Below are 25,088 nucleotides of genomic sequence, written 5' to 3'. Positions count from 1 at the left end.
TTTCTCTGTACAGGGACACAGGGAGGCATGCTCCCATGGGTGCTCCCACTGCAGTTGCCCACTTTGCTGATCCTGATGGAGAGGGGGGCCAGGGAACTGGCCACCTTTCCCATCCCAGGGGTGCTAGTGCTGACCTCCGGCTCTGAGACAAGGGGGTGCTTCCTGCTTTCTTCTACCCCACCCCTGCTTAGAGCTGCTCTGCCCGGTGCAATAAGCACTGGCCACCAGGCCTCAGGTTTTAGTTCAAAAACAAATGAAAACAAGTCCCTCAGCCACCCGAGCCACCAAGTTAAGTGCTTCAGTGGCCACTAACTGGATAGGAAAGCTCGGCCATTTCTACACGCAGAAGCTGTACAAGACAGTTGCTCCAGGTTGATGGGGGCTCTGGAACAGGCCCCCAGTCTGGGTGAGATGCAGGCCAGCAGAATTTCCCTCCCCTGACCAGGCAACTGAACAGGCTTAGCCTTTAATCTCTTCCCACTCTCAATTTCTCTTTTCCTAAACAACATGGGTGTCCTAGTCAGGGTTCCCACTGCTGTGACCAAACACCATGACCAAAAAACCATGTTGGGGAAGCAAGGATTTATTTGACTTAAACTTCACATTGTTGTCCATACTGAAGGAAGTCAGGACAGGAACTCAACAGGGCAAGATCATGGAGGCAGGAGCTGATGCAGAAGCCATGAAGAGGATCTGCTTACTGGGCTTGCTCCCCTGGCTTGCTCAGCCTGCTTTCTTATAGAACCCAGGACCCGCAGCCCAGGGATGGCAGCACCCCAACATGGGCTGGGGCCTCCCCCTTGATCACTAATTTGAGAAAAGGCCTTACAGCTGGATGTCATTTCAGTTGAGGCATTTCCTCACTGAGGCTTCTTCCTCTCTGATGACTCTAGCTTGTGTCAAACAGACACACAAAACCAGTCAGTACATGGGTAATAAGCAGTGTGTACTTAGTCAGAGCAGAATGTATAACACACGTCACTTTGAAAATGAAATCCACTTTTTGTGGCTAAACAGAAACCAAACCAAGCTTGTCAAACTTAAGGCTAATAAACAGATACAAATGCACACGAACCTCTTTTAATCTTCTCTTTGCAGAGGGGACAATATGGCGTGTGGTCTAAACAGCGCTCAAGACAATTCTTACAGAATGAATGTCCACAAGGGGTTGTTACTGGCTCAAAAAACAACCTGAAATCGAAAAAAGCATGTTAGCTTTCACGCCATGAGCCTTCACATTGGAAAAGCGTCTGTTAATAATGGACCGCAACACACATCTCTACTAGAGGAGGAAGGAGGCCAAGCTAGGGGTCAGGGGAGGAGGAAGAGGGCAGTGCTAAGTATACTGTGCTTTCCTTAACCTCCTGACAGATGGTCATCAACAGAAGCATGCTCCAGGGGCCCAGAACTGTGCTGACTACTGCAGCAACCACTAGATGGACACCAGTGGCCACCAAACACTTGAGCGTGGCCAATCCAAACTGAGCCTTGAAAGCAAACTCAAAGTAAATGCAGATGTCAAAGACAGTTAAAAAATAAATAAATAAATGAAGTACGCCATTGATGGTCATCAGATTTTTATACAGACTCATTAAAAATGGTCCTTCATAGTTTGATAAAGGTCTTGCTTCGTAAAATAAACTAAAAAAAGGATGTTCTAAGCAAACTGTACAGACACAAGTATGAAGACGCCACGATGAACTCACTTTGCATAGTAACTTCAAATTTAATTCAGGGAAAGAAGGACCTAGCTTGGCATGGAGGAGCAGGTATTTAAGCCCAATCTTTTTTTTTTAAAGATTTATTTATTTATTTATTTATTAATTATATAGTGTTCTCCCTCTGGCCTATATGCCTGTTTGCCTGAAAAAGGTCCCAGATCTCATTAAAGATGGTTGTGAGTCACCACGTGGGTACTGGGAATTGAACTCAGGACCTTTGGAAGAGCAGTGCTCTTACTTAACCTCTGAGCCATCTCCCAGTCCTAATCCCAATTATTTTAACCTAGCACTCTAGAAGATGATGTAGAGCAATCATGAGTTCAAAGTCAGCACAGGCTACACAGTGAGATCCTGCTTCACAAAAGGAAAACATAATAAACATGACTGAGGAAGGACCAGAATGTAATATCAGATATGACTCTCAGTACAGAAAAACTGTATTTATTCTATAATTGTTTCATAAAATAACCCTCTGGCTTTCCCAGTGTATTGCCAGATTTGTATATACTTTAGAAATCATCTGGTGTCATCCTTGGATAAGGAAATGAGGTTCAACCTGCAGAGGAGCTTACAGATTCTTATCCTCTTCTTAGTATGGCCAGTTCCAGGCCTTGGACAGGCTGTGAACCCTCGAGTCTACCATAATTCATGGAAATGAGAGAAGTCCTTTCAAATGATTCTAATGGTCAGAATCATAAATATTTACATAATGGAAATCTTATTCCATGCTATTTTAAGAGGACTTGATGGTTACTATGAGAAGGACAATACATAAAATACATAATTTGTATTCTTACTAAAATCTCAGAACATTACAATTCCCCACACTCTTTTTCTAGTTGACCAACCAGAGGTACACTGAGGTACAGGCTGTGCAAACACTGCCTCACTGTCCAAACTTGGAAATCTGAGATTCAGAGATCTCTTTCCTCAAAGGTGTAAAAAGCTAAACCTAGGAGTAAAAATTCTACCTCAGATCTTTTAACCAACATCACGACTTTATCTTACCCAACATTACCTTTACCTATTTGACATGTCTATCAATACAGTAATCTTAAAAAATGTGATACACTTACCTCATACAGAGAGAACATTCAAAATCTGAGACATCTATTAATTCTTCTGGGATGTCACCATAAGCTAACGAAAACACACACAGTCTTCACTGGGAGATTCTATTCAGAGAAACAGACAGGGTTTTACTACTTAGGGAAAAGGCTCGAAGGCCATTCTGAGTCAGTACTTTACGGGGAGGAGAGGAGGAAGGAAGCCTCACCACCTTGCTTCTTAAGCTTGCTCCTCCCATCTTCGTTAATAAGCACATCCTGCTCTAAGAGAGACAACTTCCTTTTCAGCAGAACACCGCTTCCCTGAGCGGACAGCAAGGCTCCGAGGACACGCGCTTTAAACCATCTTCTCTGGCAGGCACTGCTGCGGGTATTGATGGCTTGTGCTGACTGAGGCACGATTTAAACTCCCTTTGACAGGCTCTGGGGCGTTCTCTGGCCGTTCTCCCGTCTACAGAACACAATAAACAAAGGTAACTCTCTTCTTTGCCCTTTACTCTTCTTGGCCAGAAGAAACATGGAAGTGAGCTCTTAACTCATTTAATAAAACTTTTTAGTTCTAATACTGGGCAGGGAAATAACTTCTGTCAGTGTTTACACGGCCTCAGACATCAAGCTGCTGATGTCACAGTGAGGCGTAAGGCAGTGGTGCTAGGGGAGACAGATGCTCCGAGAAGAGAATAAAATATGTACAGCCACCTGTGTCTGCTAAAACACTGTCCATTCTCTGACAGTTAAGTGGCCTACAATGGTTGTCAAAGAGAAAACATTTTACATACCAAGCTTTAGTATAAGTCAGCAGCTGCAGACAAGATCCTATAACTAGATAGGCAACACACGCTTAAGCAGGTCTTAATGCTTGACCACGAGAAAGTGGGGTCTTAGCTGTAAGGAGGCTGGGGGTACAGAGCAAACTGTCATCTTTTCCACCCCTTACCTGCTTCAGGCTGAGCTCACCAGGAGAGTGAGGTTCTTCCACTACTGAAGGAAAACCAAAAGGTTTGTTTTTAATACACGGTAGGGAACTCCAGGAAGACTCCTTCAGGCCTTCCTTTAAGTTGTCAGGTGACAGTAAGTCACACAAAATCTGTAAGAAATAATATAAAAGTATAACAGAAAATATATACTATCTGCTGAAGATGACAACAAAATTACCTATTCAAATTCTGGGAGGTGTTTGCAGCAGCAGGCATTATTTTTAGTGATCGGGGAAAAAATAAACATATTTTAAAGTTTCTCAAACCAAGGTATGTCTCAGCAGGGATAATAGCACTTCAAGAAAAAAATGAGCGGGAGTCAAACCTTTGCAAGAAAGGAAGACATAAAGTGGCCCAGAAGGCATTCAACGGAAAGGCTGGCTTTTTACATAAGGATGATAAAGGAAGGGATTTTATGAGAAGCAGAAACTAGTCTATCAGTGAGCCTGATGCCGTCAGACAGACCGAGGTGTCCACACTAGTGTGTTTTCAGGTTGGAGCTTGACTACTGTGGTGTTGTGTGAATCAAGGAACCTGGACTCAAGCACAAAACGCTAAAGGTCCCCATGTTTACACTGGACTTAGCCTGTCACTGACCAGCTACCCATATGGCAGCCTGCACTGCTGGTCACTTGCTTGGGAGCAAAGAGCTGCCCTGCGACAGCCAGGAGTTCAAATGAAGCTGTCTGCATGACAGAAACTTCAGTGAGCAATACATGCCAGTCACTCACATAAATAAACAGGTTTTTCAGATGGAGGGAATGCCTGGCTGAGAGAAAAAGGCGTTTTATAAAATGTCATATTTCTATGTGCAGCAGGGTTAGGTTTCTTGGGTGTACCATCGCTCAAACACACAGAATTTGTTATCCACAAATCAGTGTAAGGAAATATACACAGTGTGAATAGAGCTGGTGTAGGAGGTTCCTCTGTCTATTTATTGCTTTCATTGATTGAATAAAGAAACTGTCTTGGCCTTTTGATAGGGAAGAACTTAGATAGGTGGAGTAGACTGAACTAAATGCTGGGAAGAAGGGCAGTGTGGCAGACGCCATGGTTCTCCTGCCTGACCGGTAAGCCACAGTCAAGTGGCAAAACACATTAATGGAGATGGGTTAAACTAATATGTGAGAGTTAGCCAGTAAGAGACTAGAGATAATAAGCCAGGCAGTGTTTAAATGAATACAGTTTCAGTGTGGTTATTTCAGGTGTAAGTTAGCAGATCAGCTGGGACGACAAGCCGCCCGTTCCTCATGTAACATAAAGCAAGTCTTCTGCAGGCACGCAAACAATATCCACTTAATAGAAACCCATGTAGAGCCTGGAGATGAAGCTCACTGGTAAGGAGCTCTCACGTGGCACTAACACTCTCAGTGTGAGCCCTAATACTGAAAAACTAAAACATCAAAAAAATCTATACACATACACATTTATAGTTCCTCTAATTAAAAAAAAAGAAAACATTAAACACACCTCTACCCTAGAGCTCAACAACTCCTCTCCCAGGTATTTGCAATGAAATGCTTTGAAACAACAGTAAAACAAACACCGCGACCGCCGCCACCACCTCCAAAAGAGTACCACGGAAACAAAGCAAATGAAGATGGCTACCAACTGAAAACCACACACTGTGGTGTGCTCATGTAATGGGACACGTGGGTCAAAAACAAAAGCTTCCCACATAGAGTATGTAAGCAAATGGAAACCCAGAGTATACATCACATGCCTCACACAAAATTCTAGAATAAGCAGAGTTCTCCCGCGGGGACAGAAATCCCAATGGCAGTTTCCTTGGGAGCATGGGGTAGGGACTGACTGCTCTGGGATGCTGGGAAAAGCCTGGACGGGGAGGGTGCTGTCACACTGCTGTGTCCGTTCCTAAACTCTCACTGAACTGGACATTACCTACTTTGTATGCACAGTACTCCACGGTGTATAGACTATCCTTGTCAATGAGGAGGATGCCTACCAGCATGGAAGGTGCAAGGTTCAAGCTCCTTAAGTGTCTGTAGTCTCACCAGGAGCTAATGGCAACAGACATGGGGTCAGAGAACAAGGTCTGTGAAGATGCTGGGCTAGAAGGTATGTGCGCACCTCGCTGCTGGCTGGATTCTTAAGGGAGGAGAGGATGGAGAAAAAAATCTCAAAATTCTCCTAGTTCAGGGTATACAAAGCTTCCAAACTGGCCTGATAAACTATTTCCCCAATTCCAGGGATGCTGATTCTGTGAGATGGGGCTCAGGGCCCCTTGTACTTGACACAGACCTAGGGGAATCCTTATGAAAGGCCACACTCTTAACACCACAAAGGACAAGTGACATGGCATGTTTTGTGAGCACTGAGGTCACATGGCTAGATTCTAAATCAGGGGATTTTTCTCAAAGAATTTTCCAAAGACCCTCTCTTCTCATATGCTCTGTCAGTTTGACTAGAGCTAATTTTTTTTTGCCTTTTTTTCCCATGATGACATCTGTCTAACGTGGTTTGATCCGGTCTTCCCTCTGAAGTCATTTGATCAGGGAACTCTCGTCTCTCACTCTCCACTCCTCCCAGTCCCCACTGTCTACTAAAATAACAGCCATGTCAACCGTTACAGGGCAGTCTATGCCTGTACTTACACAAGTCTAAATACAAAACTTGTCCGTCAGCACCTTGCACGCATTGGCAGTAACTCTGTGTCATGTTTTCAGGGCTCTTGTGCTTTGTGTGTGAGTGTGACTAATCAGTCACACAAGATCAAGTGTGAACTTTTTCACACAAGGCACGGCATTCCATCCCCAAAGTGTCAGGCGTGTGATTTTCAAATGAGGGATGTTGAACCTACATTTGGAAGCATCTGTATTAAGTAAGCTAAGCTACTACACTGAAATACCTGTGAATGACATTCGTTGGTTTCATCAAGAACTCAGTATCTGAAGATAAAACCGTGCTTGTCCCACTGCTCCTCAGATAAGATTCCTCCCTGAGTCCCTTGCCTCGCTGTTTTATAAAGACCCTAGAGGGTGTCATCCTGGCTTAGGCGACAGATGATTGGCAAACGTACTGCATTACCTTTTCCACTTGTAGCTTTGCGGGCGCGAAATCTTCATCAAGGGCTAAGCACTGGAGGAAGAGCTGTAAAGCATCGCCCAGGAACCCCGCGTCCTGCAGAACCTTCCCCTTCCGGAAGTAGACCTTCAACAAAGCACACACACCAAACTTTATGCATGGAACTCTTGGCCAAAACAACCCAGGAAACAAACAAAGGATTCTCAGACATGTGGATTCTACAACTGAGAGGACAAAGCATGGGGAAAGCCTATGTGCTACTCCGAAGAAATGCTAGTGGGGAAACTGAGGCCTCAAAATGAATGGACCGATGTTCATAGCAGTGAGTGCCTCTCAAGACCAGATACATCTTCACTGGAGAGATTACAGATGTAAAGACTTATTCATCTTTTATTTGTGCGTTCGTGCGTGCGTGCGTGCGTGCGTGCGTGCGTGTGTGTGTGTGTGTGTGTATACACAGGTGATCGAGGAGGCCAGAAGAGGGCACTTGAATCCCCAAGAACTAGAGTTAACAGGTTATGTGAACTGCCTTCCATGGGTGCTGGAAACTACAGAATGTATCTTCTCTTTCCTCTGCCTTAAGAAAGTACTTATAGACACAGCCTCATCAGAATCCTTGTCCTGTCTTACTTTCCTCCATTATATGAATTCGAGTCCTATTACAATAGGTGAGTCCTAGAAACCACATGGATTCTGCAAAGATTCAGTGTGTGGGTTCTTCCACAGCATGCTGCTTGGAAACATCTTATGTGGTCAAAAGGAAGTGGTCTTACAAGTCACAGGATCACAAGAACTAAGCAGCATTAAAGGAACCTAAACACTGTTCACATCCATTCTTAGCTATTATCTCAACTCGTGAAGAAAATCACACTTCTTTTCAAAAAATAATTTTGGGTTATTTTATGTATATGGAATTCAGCTTACAGTATGTGTGTGTAGCAGACACATGCCTGGTGCCTATGGAAGCCAGAAGAGGGCATCAATACCCTAGAAATGGAGCCACAGAAAATTCTGAGCTGCCACATGGATGTTGGGAATTAAATCCAGGTCCTCTGGAAGAGCAGTCAGTGCTCTTAACCACTGGGCCATCTCTCCAGCATGAAAACTATACTTCTTATTACACCATTTCAATGAAAATACCAGAGATTGTTCCCTTTAAGTCTTAATGCTATTTGTCTTGTGTGAATGACCGGGAGAGCAAATCAGGAGAATAGGTAAATGGATCACATCTTATACACCTCCCTCGGTCCTTCTAAAATCTATCCAGGCATGGCCAATTTGTATAAATTCGCTGTCCAGTCACCCCACTGCAACTCTATCACATCACAGCATCTCCCAGCTTCAAGGACCATGCTCTTCACATTACAAACTCTTTTGAGGAGTCAAGCTTGAATCCATCTTACAATACAGCAAGTTGAAATTTTTACTAAAAACCTTGCATAGTATTTTTCTGTGTCATGAAACACTTGTAATTTACTTAAGAAAGGTTTTGAGTTTTTTGACAATTTGTTTTCTGATAAGAAAATTGACTTAAAATATTTATCTTACCTAAATTTCTAGGACGCTATATATTTCTTTTCAAAAATAATTTTCTTTTGTGTATATGTGGTCTTGTGTAGGCAGGTATGCACGGAGGCCAAAGGTCAACCTCTGGCACCCTCCAGGTACCACCTTGTGAGCCCCAGGGCTCTGCCTGTCTCTGCCTCCCTGGCTCTTGGATTATTAACCTGTGCCAAGACAGCTGGTTTTTACATATGGGTTCTGACGCTTGAACTCAGTCAGGCCTTTAAGTTTGTTTGGCAAACATATCACTGACTTAGCTCCAAACTATGTATTTCATCTGAGGCCAACCACCCATTGTGCTAAGACCTGTTGCTCTAACTGAAGTCCCTCAGAGCTGCACTTTGAAACCCATGCAGATGTGAAGTCGCTTTACCTCGGGCCAGTTGGGAAGCTGAAAGAGAACCGCGTTTAGATCCTCGATGGCCGCTTTGAACTCCTGGAGGCCAGCATAGGACTCTGCTCTGTAGATCTTGAGAGTCAGGTCGCTAGGTTCTGAAAAAAAAACAGTTCACAAGGATCTGGTTATTTAAGAAAGATTACTATGCTAATCCGCAAAATATTGTCATAAGAATGGCCAAGATCAAAAACACTGATGACAACTTATGCTGGAGAGGTTGTGGGGTAAAGGGAACACTCCTGCATTGCTGGTGGGAATGCAAGCTCAGTCCCTTTGGAAGTCAGTGTGGCGATTTCTCAGAAAATTAGTAAACAGCCTTCCTCAAGGCCCAGCAATACCACTTTTGGGTATATATCCAGAGGATGCTCAATCGTGCCACAAGGAAGTGTGCTCAACTATGTTCATAGCAGCATTGTTTTGTCATAGCCAGAACCTGGAAACAACCTAAATGCCCCTCAACTGAAGAATGGATAAGGAAAATTAGTACATTTACACAATGGAGTACTACACAGCAGAAAAAATGATATCTTGAATTTTGCAGGCAAATAGATGGAGCTAGAAAACATCATTTTGAGTAACCCAGACCCAGAAAGACAATTATCACACGTGCTCACTTATAAGTGTTTTAAACATAAAGCAAAGAAAATCAGCCTACAAATCACAATCCCAGAGAACCTAGACAACAATGACAACCTTAAGAGAGACATACATAGATCTAATTTACATGGGAAGTAAAAAAAGACAAGATCTCGTGAGTAAATTGGGAGCACGGGGACATTGGGAGAGGGCTGAAGGGGAGGGGAGAAACAAGGAGGGGAGCAGAGAAATATGTAGAGCTCAACAAAAATCAATAAAAAGAAAAAAATTATTTCTGATTCCTAAGCCAATAACTACCAAATTAAAGTTTTTAAGCCAACTATAGCATTCTTGCAACACACTTCTTATGTCAAAAGTTGAACAGAAGTCTTATCATAAGATTATCTTATTGGTGAAAATTATAATTATGACTATTGAAAATGTTTTTGTGAAAAAAAAATTACTTGTAAGAAGACTACTTTTAGCTGGCACGTCTTTAATCCCAGCACTTGGGAGGCAGAGGCAGGCAGATATCTGTGAGTTCAAGGTTGGCCTGTTCTACAAAGTGAATCCAAGATAGCCAGGGCTTTTACACAAGGAAACCTTGCCTCGAAAAACCAAAAAGAAAAGAAAGAAACCTACTTTCCCCCCAAAAAAGTAGCCTCTAAAGATTTTCAAGTCATGTCTTACCTGTTTAGAAAACTTGCCTATTTTTTGAGACTTTATCAATTAAAATAGAATTATATTCCTCATCCCCAAAACTTGAATTTGTAAATTACGGTTTATAAAAACAAACAAAACCACTTCAGACAAAAGCTGCACAGGCATGGGGAAGTGGCCAAGGTTTGTCTTATGAGAGTGTTGAGTGTTCGGACCCTAAAGGGAATGGACTGAAAGAATTATGTTGTGGTCAAATCTTTCATTCCCAGCCACAGCAGGACTTGTACCTAAATACACACATCTAGTTTCAAGAGCTCCTGGAAGTTACCACTGTTTCCTTCACTCCCTCTATGCGTATGCCTGAGAAACCAAACTTATCCAATGGCCTTAGAAATCAGTCACTTAGCTGTCCTCTTCTAATACTGTAATTAAGTACTACAGGCAGACAAACTGTCAGTTGAAATCTAAGCAAAAATTTAATAAATTATTGATGAAGTTCAGCTGAGCCTTCTTTTAAAACTATTCATTTTGAGCCTTCAAAACCTTATGTTAATAAAATAAATCATTTGTTGTAAAAAGGACATAGTGTCTCTTAATGCCTCCAAAAATACATTTAATAAAACCCGATAGCCCACTCCTGGTTTACTCTAGTTTTTAAGTCAATGTTTTCTACAGATAGCCCCCACTTTAACAACTCAATTAGGCACTTTTAAGTTTTTGCAGCAGGCTTTAGAACTGGAATGATATTGTTCCCTCAATTCTACATCAGTGAAAAACTTTGAATTAATATTTTCATGAGAAATACTTCCTAAATAGTAAGAAATGGTAGCTGCGCATATGAGCTCACAATGGTGGTGACAGCATGCACAAGCCCCACATCCTCAAGCCAGAGCAAAGCCAGGAAGGAGGGAGGAGGTGGCCATGAAGCCCCTCCCCAGCGGAGGATGAGCTTGGCAGCTACTGGCTGCTGGCAGACAAGAACCCATTTTTTTTTTTTTTAAGACTGCTGCCAAGGGTAGGTCAACCATGTTCCAGTGTAAGGTCACACATCCATGACTCCATGCGCCACATGATGGCATTTGGTGGGTGGAAGAAGAAAACAGGACACAAAAGAGGGAGAAGGGGATCTTGGAGGAGTTGGAAGAAAGGGCAACTATGACCCAAACTTGGGGCATGCAATTCTGAAAGACCTGAGAAAAGTACTTTGAAAAAGACATGACAAAAATTCCATGTTTCTTCTTAGAGCATTAACTTAAAACAGATCTCCGAACAAAACTGTGTAGAAATTTAAAAAGCCCAGTGATGAATCAACCAAGAACTAGAGAGGTCCTAGCACACAGTTTGAATCTGTGAGTGCTCAAGCTCCATCCATTACACTCCACCTGCCTCTGGGCACCTTACAACTAAAGAGGAAGCACACCAGCAGCACTGACTGGGTAACAGACTGTGTGGCTATCACGGTCAGAGAGCGAGTAGCAAAGTCTCAGCATCCAGGAAGTGGGATGTTCATCACAGATCAGGGGCTTCCAGCTGTCTCAGCGGGCAGAGACCCATCTAGGAGTTCACAGCGGACGCACAGCCTACTCTGTCTTTGGACCCCTTGGTGGGCTTCTTCTACTTCCACATGTTTACATCAAGTTATCACACGCTTGGCACATGGTACACACTCAGATCTTCCCATCCACCTGCTAGGACTGGAATGTGAAGCGGCTTCCTCCTGCTCCCATGAGCACTTGGTCTCCAGCTGCTGGCAGTTTGGGGAAGCTGGTGAGGGTTTTGCACATGGGGTCCAGATGGTAGATACTACTGGAACACGGGGGTGGGGCTAGAGGGGTATAGCTAGCCTGTTTCCAGCCAGAGATGGTTCTGGTTGGTGTCATGTATAGTGCAGTCAGCCCTAGTTTGCCACCACCATGAAGTCACCCAGTGCCAGGCCCTCCTAGTCACCATGCATAAACAAACGCCATTATAAAACAAGAGCAGAAGCTGTCCTCACTCTGTCAAAAGTGGAAAGGGGGCCACATCTTCTCTACAAACACTCAGTTGCGTAAGTCCCCAAACCCAGCCCTAAGAAGTGGGTGTACTTCGAATAAGAGCTCAGAATTTAAAACACTGCCCAGCTCCTTGTAGGTCGAATGTTAATGGAATAATTATTCTAAATGACTCGAGCATTTACGCTTCCATCAGTTCTGAAGAGAGCGGCCCACCCCACTTGCTCATGTCCCATACTCAATTCTACAAGGGAGCCAAGCACACCACTTCAGGCCCTTTGGATACTCAAACACACAGAATGTTCACTCTCCAGAGAAACTTTCAAGAAAGCCAACAGAAAATAGCAATCTGCACAGGCTATACCATCAACCCAAGTCTGAAAGTCAACCATGATGAACCACCTGCTCTCTGCACTTGAACACCCCAGTGTAAACAAAGGGCTTTATCACCTGTGACATCACAGAGGCACCTTAGTCCACTACTGCAGGGCCCATGGCACCGAGTACACGCCTGGCACACGATGTATGCACTCTGTTCAACAGCGAGGCACTGGGATGGCATGGTTCGGGCTAACCACACTGAGGACAACTGCTGTGGCTCTTTCAGCCTGGTGTGGTGTCGTACGCCTGTCGCCTCAACATTTGGGAGTCTAGAAGACCTGGAATTAGAGGCTAGCCTGGTCTACCTGCTAAATTCTAGGGCTACATAGTGAGACCTGGCCAAAAATAAATAAATAAAGAGGTGTGGTGGTCCTGAACTCTGACATAACCCAGCTGCTTCCTGCCAGGACCAGGCACGGATCTAGTCTTTGTCATTATCTACCTCTAGGGTCTGTGCCCCCAGTCTTGAATTTCCAGCCTAACTCCACAGTCGTACTTCCATCCACCTGCTATTGCTATCCTCAAATCAGCTTGCTCGCCATCAAGAAGGACTCTCACTGTTCTATTAGTGATACCGGTGATACCGCCGACTCCCCAAATCAAAGCTATTCTCAGCGTTGCCAAGTCTCTCTTCTCTCTTCCAATTCTGCCCGTAGACCTAAGTTAGGCTTCTAGACTCTCTACAGGGTTACTACAAAAGCCAGCTTTCTCCTGCCACTAGCTTCATTCACCCTGTCTTTGCCATCCACAAGACAGAGGTGTTGCCGAGGGCCCTGCCTCTTGCGGTCTTTCGTCTTATTATCACCCCCTCCCCCATTTCAATTTCCAACTAGAGAGGACTGCTCTGTGGATGACATTCTCTGTCCTAACTCCTCCCTTTGCTCAGTCTTCCTTCCTCGTTATTCTATCCCTTACAGAGCCCTCTTCTTCGGATGACTTTTCCATCCAACATGACTCAGCTCCAACCTCCTCCCAGGATGCTTCCCACTGGAGTCTGCCTTGCTACAGAATACCATTAGGATGGCCCCTACTCGCTGTCATCTGGGGCAAATGACAAATATCTTTTACTTCATTACCTATGACTGCACTTTTAAAACTTAAAAAGAATTGTGTGCATTAGAACAGGTGTATACATATCACAGCACCCATGTGAAAGTCAGAGGACAAGCTCAAACATCAAGTTCTCAGCTTCTTCCTAAAGAGAGGGTTTCTCTTGTTTCCACTATAGAAATGCTAGGATTACAGACACACGGTGCTGCATCCAGTTCTACTTGAGTCTTCTACTAGAGATTCCAACTCAAGCCCTCACGCTTGCACCTAGTGAGACATGACACCACCACTGAAGTGCACTCTTATGAGACTGGACCTGGGGGCTCAGGCCTGTAATATCAGCTACTAGGGAAACAGAACCACGACGATCTCAAATTCAAGGCCTGCCTAGGTAACTTAGGGAGGCCTGTCAAAATAAAAAGTGAAGAGGGCTGGGGGCAAAGCTTGGTGCTGTAGGACTTGCCCAGCACGCATGAGACCCTAGTTGTAATACATGTCACTTGCCCAGGCTGGGAATGACAGACTCAAGATTCTCAATTCAGCGTTCTTACCATTTACCTCTACGCTGCTAGTAATGAGAAATTAGCACAGGACTGTCGCATGGAAGATGTGGCGTGCTACACTGTTTGTGGTCCTTCACTGTATGTGCACAGCATTTGAAAGCGGCTCCATTTGGAGATAAGTGCTCTCTCCATCACTTTTACTCTGTGGATCCAGCTCCGACGGTGCTTTGTGACCTACGGGAAACACTAAGACCTGACCCATCTGAACTCCTAGGTCAAGTTCTCATTTCCTCTTGCACTTGGTACTGTCCTCATTAGACAGCTAAACTCTGCTGCACAGCTAAAGAAACTAGGCGAGCTGCCCACGCACGACATGGGCTGAAGGAGTTCTCTAGCCATGGTTCCTCATCGTTGTGTCTGTCTTCAGAGACCCACAACATTAGCAGGAATCTTATAGTTGTTTCTTTAACCCATCTGAAAGATTTTTTTTGCCGTACTACAAAAGTTCTAAAATGCATAGAGAAATGGAAAAATAAAGAAAATTAGGAATTAAGCTGGGAAGGGCAGTGCATGTTATTAACTTCAGCATGTGGGGAGGCTGAGGCAGAATGGGGAACTTGAGGTCAGCCTATACTAAATGAGTTCAAGGTTAGCCTACATGATACAGAAAGAAACTACCTCAACACACACACACACACACACACACACACCATTTCACTCCACATCACCTCTAAATAACCATCAAAAAACAAAACTAAGGTGCATTGGCTGCAACCTTCATCCCAAGAAAGGAGAGCAAGCTGGGATGGAGGCGACAGAGGGGGCAGGTGGTACTCTGGGCAACCAGGAAACTAGTGACCTAGTGACAGACAAGCTCCTGTTCCAGCAGCACTGACGGGCTAAGGGTTACATGTCTCCATCATCACCCATAACTCAGTTAGTCTTTCCTCCAGGAAACAAACGAAGGATTCTAAGCAGTCACATGGTAGGAATTTGGGAATCCACATGTGCACCAGCTAGGAGTTTCGTGATTTTCAGGTTAATCAGTCTTCAAATTCCCCATGGTGCCAAATATACCTCCATCATAGTACAGCCAGGTACACCAACGTCACAGCATGGCCAGGGAAAATTCTCACCCTTCCGAGGAGATAGGCAAGTCAGCTGTGACCCGATCATGTATTACAATAAGCATGAGTCTATATGGAGGCAGAGAGGGTTTCTTCAATGAAGACAGGAGTCATGACGATGGAAACCATATAGAGACTAGTAAAGAGAGTGCCTGCCACCTCGGGGTGTGTGTCAAAACCCAGCAATATTATTAAATGGCCATTTCAGGCCCTATGACTAAATTGGTCTGAATTATTTTTGAAAATCTATAAAGAATAGCTTTACAAAGTTCCACGTTTCTTTATACAAATTTTAAAACCCACATCTAGTTTCATACAGAAATGAGAACTGTGGTTCTAGTTTGATTACACCAATAACCTCTCAATACTGAAATCCGTCCATCCATCCATCCACCCATCATCTGTCCATCTAGCCAACCACCCACCCACCCACCCACCACCACCAACCACCCACCCATCCACCAAACATCTACCCACCCACTCATCCATCCACCCATCCACCAACCATCCACCCACTCATCCACCAAACATCCACCCATCCACCAACCATCCGCCAACCATCCACCCACCCACTCATCCAGCCACCCAACCATCCACCCCCCACCCCCACCAACTCATCCACCCACGTGTCTGAATTTTAACAATCTCTCACTGAACCTGGAGCTCACCAAATCAGCTAGACTGGCTAGTCAGCAAAAACTAAGCAGTTTCCTTCTTCCTCCCCAGCCTTGGGTCTACAGCTATAAACTAAGCTGCTCAGCTTTCTCCACGGGTGCCGGGCACAGAACTCAGGCCTCCATCCTTGTGCAGCGAGCACGGTACTTATCGATTCATTTTCCCAGCCCCATCTGCGGTTTTTATGAAAAGGACTTACATAATAGAAAGTGCCACAATTCTTAACAATTTCAGACGGCTTGGGATGGGTGAATCGTACAGATTAGCTGTATTATGGAATAAGTATTTTAAATATAAAATATATTATCTATTATACGGAAAGAAATCTCTTGTAAATGTATCATTTCAGAGTGTTTGAGACAAAACATTCAAGTTGGAAAGGTTATGCACATTCTGGTAATCAGAAAATATGCTTAGCAGTGATTCATTTTATTAGCATTTTGAGAAAACTTACTGGTTACATCTATCCCTAGATAGATCATACTATTTACCTCCAAAGTATATAGTCTATAAAAGGTTTCAATGATTTTTAAAACTCTAATTAAACACACAGTTCAAAATCTAAGCATGCTACTTTGTCCTAAGATTTCAGAAGTTTTTCAATAGATCACAGCTGGGCCCACTGGCCAGTCCCTATCTATACATTTTCCCCTGTGGATTAAACTAGTGTTGAATTATTTTTCAAGGAGAACAAAGTGTTAAAGCATAGTCAGATAAAACTCTGAGTCAGTTTTACCAATCATATTTATTTTGAGGTAAAGATTCATGAAGCCATATAATGGGGAGATAATGCCCTACCCTCAACATCTTATGCCACATTAAATTGGACATTTCAATAAAAAGGAGATCTGCATTCTGATGGAGATTCTGTAGAATTTAAATCTCACCTAGCTGTGTAGGCTATTCCACTTAGGTATGTACACAAAATACAACGAAACAGGCTAAAGACCCACCTGTATGTGATACACGACTCCCGCCATTAAGTTTCTACATTCTATGTATGCACAACATGTCCTCATTGATGGCCTTAATATTTCTTTCTTATTTATATATCAAACTATCAAAATAGCCAATGATTAACAAGAAATACAAACTTTTCTATCACTCTTTGAGTAGTCACAGAAGAAAGATCCCAACTGATATGTGGATCCCAAGATGTGGGGTCAGATTGCCTTCAGACAGTTTATCTCTCGGATTCTGCGTTTCCCCACCTAGAAAGTGCTTCTCTATAAAATAGTTACACTGGAGGGCATGGTGGGGGCAGCACCCAGGAGGCAGAGGCAGGAGGATCTCTGGGAGTTCAAGGCCAGCATAGTATACAATGCTGAATAAATCTAATAAATCTGAATAAAATAACATGTGAAGGAAAGAAAGATATCCTAGATGGGTCTGCACACAAGTACTCAAGCAGTGACGACACCGCAACAATTTCAGAATGTCACAAAAGCAGTGGATTACGCTCCATGCGTGTTTTAGAACAGGATATCCCACCTTGTCATTTGCCCAAATAAATCCCGGACTAGATGAGAAACGTCTCTAGGGATCAGTAATGTAGACTGGACCTACAGCTGTCCCGCGAGAGTCGGGGAAAAGACGAGTTAAAGAATGCTGCTGCCTCACTTACTCGAGTGCTCTGAGGGAATTAATCTTCCATGACAACTCAATTCCAATTCTGAAAAACACCTCGCAATAAAAGAAATGGGATATAGTTATACAACATCATCTGAAACGTTACTTGAGGAGGATGGAGAGACGGCTCAGCAGTTAAGAAGCGCACTTGCTGCTTTTGCAGAGAATTCAGGTTCGAGTCCCAGCACCCATACCGGGCAGCTCATAGTTGCCTGTAGCTCCAGTTCTAGAGCACCTGACATCTCTTCTGAAGGCACTGGTCACACTGATGCATATAACAGATAATAACCAATCTCTAAAATAATGCTATTTTAAATGAAATAGAAACAATTTTGACAAAAAGTTACGGTACAAATAACTATTAATCCAAGGCAACAATGTTTTGGTATACTCTGCATTATTTCATGACTAAAAGACAGGCAAAATATGGAAAGTACTATTTAAAACAGGACACTCCAAAGATATTTATAGGATCAGGTTTTTCCATCTTCTACAACAAAAAGACTGCTACTATAAGACTGCTACTATAATCAGGCTTTTTAGTGACACTACACTGTAAAGACCTTTCGAGCCCTCCATTAACTAAATTACTAGAGTATCAGCTCATTATAATTTAATAATTAATAAGTTCAATTTTTTAATATTTTGAATACATATTATTTTGCTACAATTAAAAAAAAACAATAATGACAGGGGCTTTATTTTGTTCTTTACCTTAATTTCAGAACCTAAAACATATATATTCCTGACACATCAAAGACGCTCGGTCAACACTTGTTGAATGAACAACAGGAAGAGTTAATATCCCTTATATGCCAACGCTTTCATCTACTCCATTTTCAGAGTCAAGTCACTTCCTTTCTGTTCAGTTCTTACCTGACTATAAGTCATCTAAAACTCGGGCTCTAAGCCGGGCGGTGGTGGCGCACGCCTTTAATCCCAGCACTCAGGAGGCAGAGGCAGGCGGATCTCTGTGAGTTCGAGGCCAGCCTGGTCTACAAGAGCTAGGTCCAGGACAGGCTCTAAAAAAACTGCAGAGAAACCCTGTCTCGAAAAACCAAAAAAAAAAAAAAAAAAAACAACAACAACAACAACAAAAAAAAAACTCGGGCTCTGGTTCCCCAGCCTGTTAGCTAGATGCTTGCCTTCCCACTGGCATGGATTTCATGGGCTTCAGCTAAGATGATGGAAATGAAGATATTCTGAGTTATGAGATGCACATACCTGACCATGGTAGGTTCTTTGTGCCATGGGGATATAAATTCATTTTAAACTGGCTGAAGTGTGGTAGACTGCAAAACCCCTTTACATTCTCTTTAAACATATTCAGAATGTATTTGATTTGACCAATCTTTTTATAACTAAAACTCTGTAGTATCTTCCCCTCAAACTGATAGCGCAGCAGCTACTAACTGACACATACAATCTACAATCAGGATCTAACCTTTCCTTGGTAATAATGTATATAGAAACTGGAATTGAGCTTGAAAGCACAAGGCTTAGGTTTCAGTTTCAGCTAGTTCTCCCAACCATAACAAAGCATTCATGTTGTCAAACTATCTATGGTTTTCTGGGAGTTTACTGTCTGCAGCACTTTTTGAAACAGCTCACGTGTTTCCACTCAGTTAATTCTCACAGCGGCTCACGCTTTAGACAAGGAAACCAGAGCACAGAGAGGTCAGGCCACACACCCAGGTCCCACAGTATGTGGAGGCTGTACGGGGGCTCTGCCAGGTAGCCTGCTTCCAGCGTGCAGAGCTTGGTCGCCAGCCATAAAACTTCTTTACCTTCAGAGGTCTCAACTTCCTTCGGAAGGTTCTCTGTAGGACCCACTTAAACATATAAAGCTACCGACAGTCAAGAACTATATAATTAATACTAAAGACAAAAGTCTGGGCAGGTGAGACAACTCATCTTGTAAAGGCTTTGCTGCCAAGCCAGTCCCAGGTTCAGCGTGGAAGAGAGGAGATTCCTACAAGTTGTCCTCTGGCTTCCACATGCACACCACAGCATCCATGTGTGCGCATGCAATAAAGTAAATGGATGAAAACATCAAAAAGCTCAAAAAGTCTCCTTTCCTTAAACAAGCTAAATAAAAGCATGCACGCGCGCGTGCGCATACACACACACACACACACACATCACACACACACACAACTTTTTAAAAGCCAGTTCAAATCATCAATTACACTGCTGTTAGTGTCATTTGGAGAGTGGGGAACACAGAAGGGGGGGGGAGGCCAGTATAAAAACCCAGCAGCGCTCCACAGTGGGATCAGCTCAAAAGACTTGAGTATAAAGATTCAGTGCAGGAAAGACTTTTACATAAGCTCCCTGAATACTAAGAAGAAAGTTATGAAACATCTGAGAGTTAATACCAAAAGATCAATGGATTAAATGTTATCTAAATATATTTCAATGCAACAGAACCTTATGTAATCTCAATGGGACTTCTGATTTTGGCAAGAGTTTCCAAGCTTTCTTTTTCTGTCGACGGGGAGAAGTTTGGTAGTGTGTGGGCCAACTGCAGACTGGATTTTTTTTTCTAATAGTATTTGTGTCATTTTAAGAAACATGAAAAATTACAGCAAGGGATTTTTTTAATTATCAATGTTGACAGTACCATTAATAACTACAGTTGGACAATTATAAATGCATTTCAAATGTTTACCTAGCTACCTCACCAACTTCAAAAGAGTCAACTCTGACAAACTATACGGGCAGACTTGCGAGGCTAGTAGCTTCCAAACTGTGGTGGGCTGTTTGTTTTGCAGGCCAGGAATGCACAGCAGCATAGTACACATGCCAGGCAAGCAGCTACCCAGAGCTATACGCCTACTCTTATTAATGCCCATAAATTATGAAACCTACAAATTTGCCATCTACCAACTAAAATATATTTTGTCTGTTTTCCCTTTATCGCACACAAAGAATTCAAAAGATACAAGTTACTATTCTCCTTAGTACTATTGAGATACATATGCCAGTGTAGAATTACTGATTTTTGGCAAGCTTACAAATAAGAAAAAAATTAATAAGCCAATAAGCTAAGAAAGCAAAAGGGAAGAGACCTGAGTTCTAGTCATGCAAAAGTGTGGTTACACAGCTTGTAGGCAATCTTACATGCAGTCTGTAAAATTTGGGAACAAGTTCGGCATTCACAGCTTTTCCTATTAAAGATAACATCATGGTCTAAGCCCTAGAATCAATACTGGGCACAGGATGTTAAGTTAGTTCCTACTTAGAAAATGTACTTACTAGTCTCCCATAATAGGACCTGAATTAACTTAGATCAAATAACTAACTCAGATGCTAGAGGCAAATATTGCTTCAAGTTTTGTTCTCAATTATATACAGATAACAAAAACCCTTCACTGGAAATGTACATTAAAATTTCTGTTGGGAGAACTATAGAGACAGGTAGTGGCTTGTATAGGCTGCACAGACCCACCACCAAGGTGACTCTGGACAAGTCACCTGTCCTAGTTCTGCTTCCTCATTAAGGTCAGACCACAGCCTGTTACTGATGATTGGGAAGGTGAGGCCAGCTTCCCCACTTGACTTTATTCACCCAGCTGGCTAGAGTCATCCCCACCAGAACTGTAGCTTCCAAAGCTTTCTTTTGTTCTGGGTTTATCACTCTAGTTTATTAGCGCCTCCTCCTCATGAAGATACTGGAAGAAAATGAAACCGTGCCCCATTTGTGCTCCAGGGATATGACTGAAGCTACTGTCACCTGCTCGATAAGACTAAAAGACTCACAGACGATACTTTCTGTTACAATGTTTATAACTCACCTAAAACCTAAAATCAGTTCCTACTTCCAGTGTCACTGATTTCCTGGTGACTATTCCCATAAGTAATTTCTCCTATCGGGCAACAGACACAAAGCATGCCCAAGAGCAGGTGACCAACGATGACACTCTTAACATTTAGGCCTGATCAGTCCTTCATGTAGGAGGCTGTGAGTCTAGGAGCTGTTTAACAGCATCCTTGGAAGGGTTACTAGATGTGTGTACTGACTGACACGACCCCCACAAGGGGTGCCCACCCAAAGGTGTCTCTGGATGTTTATCTCTAGGTGCTTCTCTAGATAAGGTCCCCTGATGTAAAATACCCAGGAAGTAAGTCTCCGCAACCGGCCCCCTGGTCCGGTAGAGAATAACCGAATTCAAGTATCTAAAGAGGAACTCTTGGTTTTACTAAGTTTGCATGACCCTTTTTCGCAGCCTAAAGCCATCTTAAGAAAAACGTTAACCAGGAGACAGGATAAAGCTTCTTGGAGACGAAAATATAAACAAAAGACGGAGAAAGCTTCCCTTCTCGGGTCTACTGTGTGTAAGGCAAACTCTTGATGGGAGGCTACCTCTCCACCAACACCAGGGGTACGTGGGAGCACACCCAGAGTCTATGGAAGCTGGATCTGAGATAGGCAGGTGGCGGTTCCAGGAACAGGCGGTCGTGCCGGCGCTTTCAGGTAAGAGTTGACTGACCACCTCGGGGGCAGCCGGCTACCAACTCCGGGCCGGCCTCCGCTGGGCCTCTGGGTGCCGGTGCCCGCGCCGAGCTCCCGCCACGCCCACCGAACGTCACCCGTTACACAACGCCCCCCCACCCAGCTTATGCAATTCTGCCCTCCCGCGGCTTCCAATTGCCCCAGTGACTTTAGTGTAAGACCAAGGTAAACGCGGTACCCCCGAGCCCCGCCTCGTCCGGGCGATGCTTGCCCCACCCCGGCTGGGGTTCCCGGACACCGCGCAGCGGGAAGCCCGCGGCCCCCACCCACCCGTCCTCCCCGCGCCCAGGCTCCGGGGCCCGGGTCCCCGCTCGGCGCGCGCACACGAAAGAAACTCGCGTCCGCGCCCCTCCCCGCGCCGCGTCACTTGCGGCTCCCAGGCGATCCCCACCGTGACCGAAGCACCCCGGGGCGCCGCCCCCTCCCACACGCGCGATCCCCGCTTGCCCGGCCCCGCACCGCAGCCCCGCGTCACCTGCTCGCAGGGCGTCGCAGGCGGCGGCCAGGGCCTCTCGGTAGCGCCCTTGATGAAGCAGCTCCCCAAGGCGGCCGGCCGCCCGCGCGCGTTCGCGCTGGCCCGGGAACCACTTCTCCGCCAGGTGGTTGAGCACGACGCTGGTTCGGAAGTCGGCGATGGCGGCGGCCAGGGGCGGCGGCCGTGGGGTCCCCTCGGCGGCTGCGGCGGGCGGCAGGCGGTCCCGGCACAGGCGGCAGCGGGCGCGCAGTTCCCTTCGCAGGCAACGGCGGCAGTAGCTGTGGCCGCACGGCACGGTCACCGGCTCGCTCAGGAAGCCCCGGCAGCCCAGGCAGCTGAGCAGCCCGGCCGCGCCCGCCGCGGGAGTCGCGCTCCAGCGCAGCCCGTGGCGGAGCCGGTAGCTGAACACCAAGCAGTCCACTAGCGACCCGAGGCGCTCGGGCCTGGCCGGGGCCCCGCGGCGGAGCGCGGCCGCGAACGCCTCCAGCGCTCCCTTCAGGTGGCCGCCCAGAGCCAGCAGCTCGCCCCGGCGGAGCAGCAGCTCCCAGCGTCCCGGCTCCGCGCCCGCGCGCTCCAGCCGCTCGCCGCCGCCGCCGCCCACTTCCCACGGCCCGTTCCGGCTCCGCGGTCCTCCGGCCGCCTCCCGATTCCCGCCCGGGGACGCCCTCGCCACGGCCGGAGAAGACATGGCCCGCGCAGGGCTGCTCCGCCACCGCCGCCCGCCGCCACGGTCCGGGAACCTCCGGGGCGCGCGGCTCCGCACGCGGCCGGCGAGCAGGGGGGCGTGGCGCGCGGACATGGCGGGGCGGCGCGCGCCCGGGGAGCCCCCGGGGGCGGGATTTGGGCATGCGGGGCGGGGCGGGGCGAGGCCGAGCGGGGCGGGCCTTGTCTGCGGAGCTCGGCCTCCTGACGCGCTGCTGGCCGCCCAGTTCCCGGGAGCGGGCCCACCGGTCCCGCCCTTTCTGAGCCCCTCCTGGAGTGGGACGAGAGATCAGATGATCCCCAGCAGGGATCTAATTGGCTTCTCTGACAAGGAGGGCTTGGCTCGTGACTGAACAAAGCCCGTAGTTTGCCGGGCGGCCTGCCCGGTTGACACCTCCTGTAGTCGCAGCCAGTCCCCAGGCCTATATGGTGGGCGTCTGCGCACCCGCAGTACTGTGGATACAAACCTGCTGCACCTGAGTAGGGACCTCGGCCCCTCCTGGCGGTAGTAGGAAGCCTTAGGTGACTCTGGATGCCCTGGGTTAAAGGTGGCAAGAACAAGCAGAAGGACAACGAGTGCATGGTGCGATGACTTTGGGACTCCAATCTGAAATCGGCCAACTTAAGACACACACACACACACACTCCACGTCCTGAGGCCGCTTCCTCCCAGCAGGCAGTTTCTCCTGGTGCTAGGTTAGTGCTGACTTGTGGTGAAAGTTCTTTAAGAATACGAAGGACAGAAGTGAACTGTCCTAAATGAAGCCAGGTACTTGGTGTACGACCTTTAAATTTAAAAAGTGCAATACACCCAAACCCATTAAACTGTAAGACAGACCAACAGATGCACTTAGAGAGTCAAAGTCCCCAAGTTCCTCAGGTGCGTTCCAAATCCTACATATACACACTAATTCACAGTGGCTTAAAGTTCTTTCTAATGAGAAAACGGGGGAAAAAATACTTTCCCAGTGACAGAGACCAGGTCACTACAATGCAAGCCGTCTGCAGCTTTGTCGACAGAAGATGGTTTGGCTCCTATATAATGGGTTAGTTCCTTTAAATGTGACAGCGGCGAGTTTAATACTCTCAATGGAAATATTTATAGATTTGATTACAGGGTACTGGATTGTTAATGTAGGAAGGGATTTGAGGCTTTTGGTTCTCTTTCAGATACTTGGTAACAGGAAGAGAAACATTTGTACAAAAATCCCACGCTGTCATATTTATAAAGAAATTTTAAGATCTTCTCCCTGTGCTAGTATCATACACAATGTTTAATAAACTGCTGCCTTCCTTTGACAATTTTTACTTGCGATTTTCAAAATAAAGCAAGTCGATGATCATGCTGCCTGAAATTAGGTAACAATTAATGATAGCCGCTCGTTTACACAGACCAGGTAATGAAGGTTCCTAAGTGTCTTCCTACTCCACAATAAACAAACTTTGTCTTCAGAAACGATAGTGGGCACAGGAAGAAAGAGGCAGAGAAAGAAGGGTTAAAAAAAGAAGGGTTAAGAAAGTCTCAGGCTTCTGCTCTCTCCCTAATGCAAAGACTTTCCTATTGCTCTGAAGAAAGCTGCAGTCAGGCAAGGAGCACGTCCTCATCATCTGTGGTGGGAGCACAGGGGAAGCATTCATGAGCAGAGCCTTAAATCTGAGTTACAACAGGCAGAGCAATTGTGTTTACCTTATTTGTGTAGCTCTGGGATGGAGCCCACGACTCCTGCCTGCTAGGGAAGCCCCCAAGGATGGAACCACAGCCCAGGCAGAACAATGACTTTAGTTAGATGCCTAGATATTCACTTAAGAGTTAAAAATCTAACCAGTATAGCAAACCACACACACACACACACACACACACACACACACACACACAATTCACTTTTAGTCTTCATTCTTGTCCCCTGTAGTTTTCAAAATGTGTCCTAGCAAACATTTTGTTAAGTGCATTCATGATTAGACAAAGTACGATAAACTGATAAACATGTATTCCTTTCCAGATACAGTTTAAATCGGGTTTGTTACGAGATTTC

General features: G+C 45.4%; 1 protein-coding gene across 1 annotated transcript in view; it reads right to left on the bottom strand.

Moving 5' to 3' along the window:
- Lonrf1 (LON peptidase N-terminal domain and ring finger 1) overlaps positions 1-23,068 on the bottom strand; it is a 33,747-nt gene extending 10,679 nt beyond the window's left edge. The window contains 11 exon segments of the mRNA XM_038328756.1: positions 1,076-1,191; positions 2,798-2,880; positions 2,883-2,896; positions 2,998-3,105; positions 3,108-3,156; positions 3,158-3,181; positions 3,183-3,239; positions 3,726-3,875; positions 6,814-6,936; positions 8,747-8,865; positions 22,354-23,068. Coding sequence (XP_038184684.1) covers positions 1,076-1,191; positions 2,798-2,880; positions 2,883-2,896; positions 2,998-3,105; positions 3,108-3,156; positions 3,158-3,181; positions 3,183-3,239; positions 3,726-3,875; positions 6,814-6,936; positions 8,747-8,865; positions 22,354-23,041 — 1,531 coding nt within the window. The 5' untranslated portion in view covers positions 23,042-23,068.
- Positions 23,069-25,088: the final 2,020 nt, after the last annotated feature.

The sequence above is a fragment of the Arvicola amphibius genome, chromosome 4 (genome assembly GCF_903992535.2).
Source record: "Arvicola amphibius chromosome 4, mArvAmp1.2, whole genome shotgun sequence".
In the NCBI taxonomy this organism is placed as follows: Eukaryota; Metazoa; Chordata; class Mammalia; order Rodentia; family Cricetidae; genus Arvicola; species Arvicola amphibius.
Note: the sequence above shows the minus strand (reverse complement) of the source record. Positions and strands in the feature narration are given on the sequence as shown.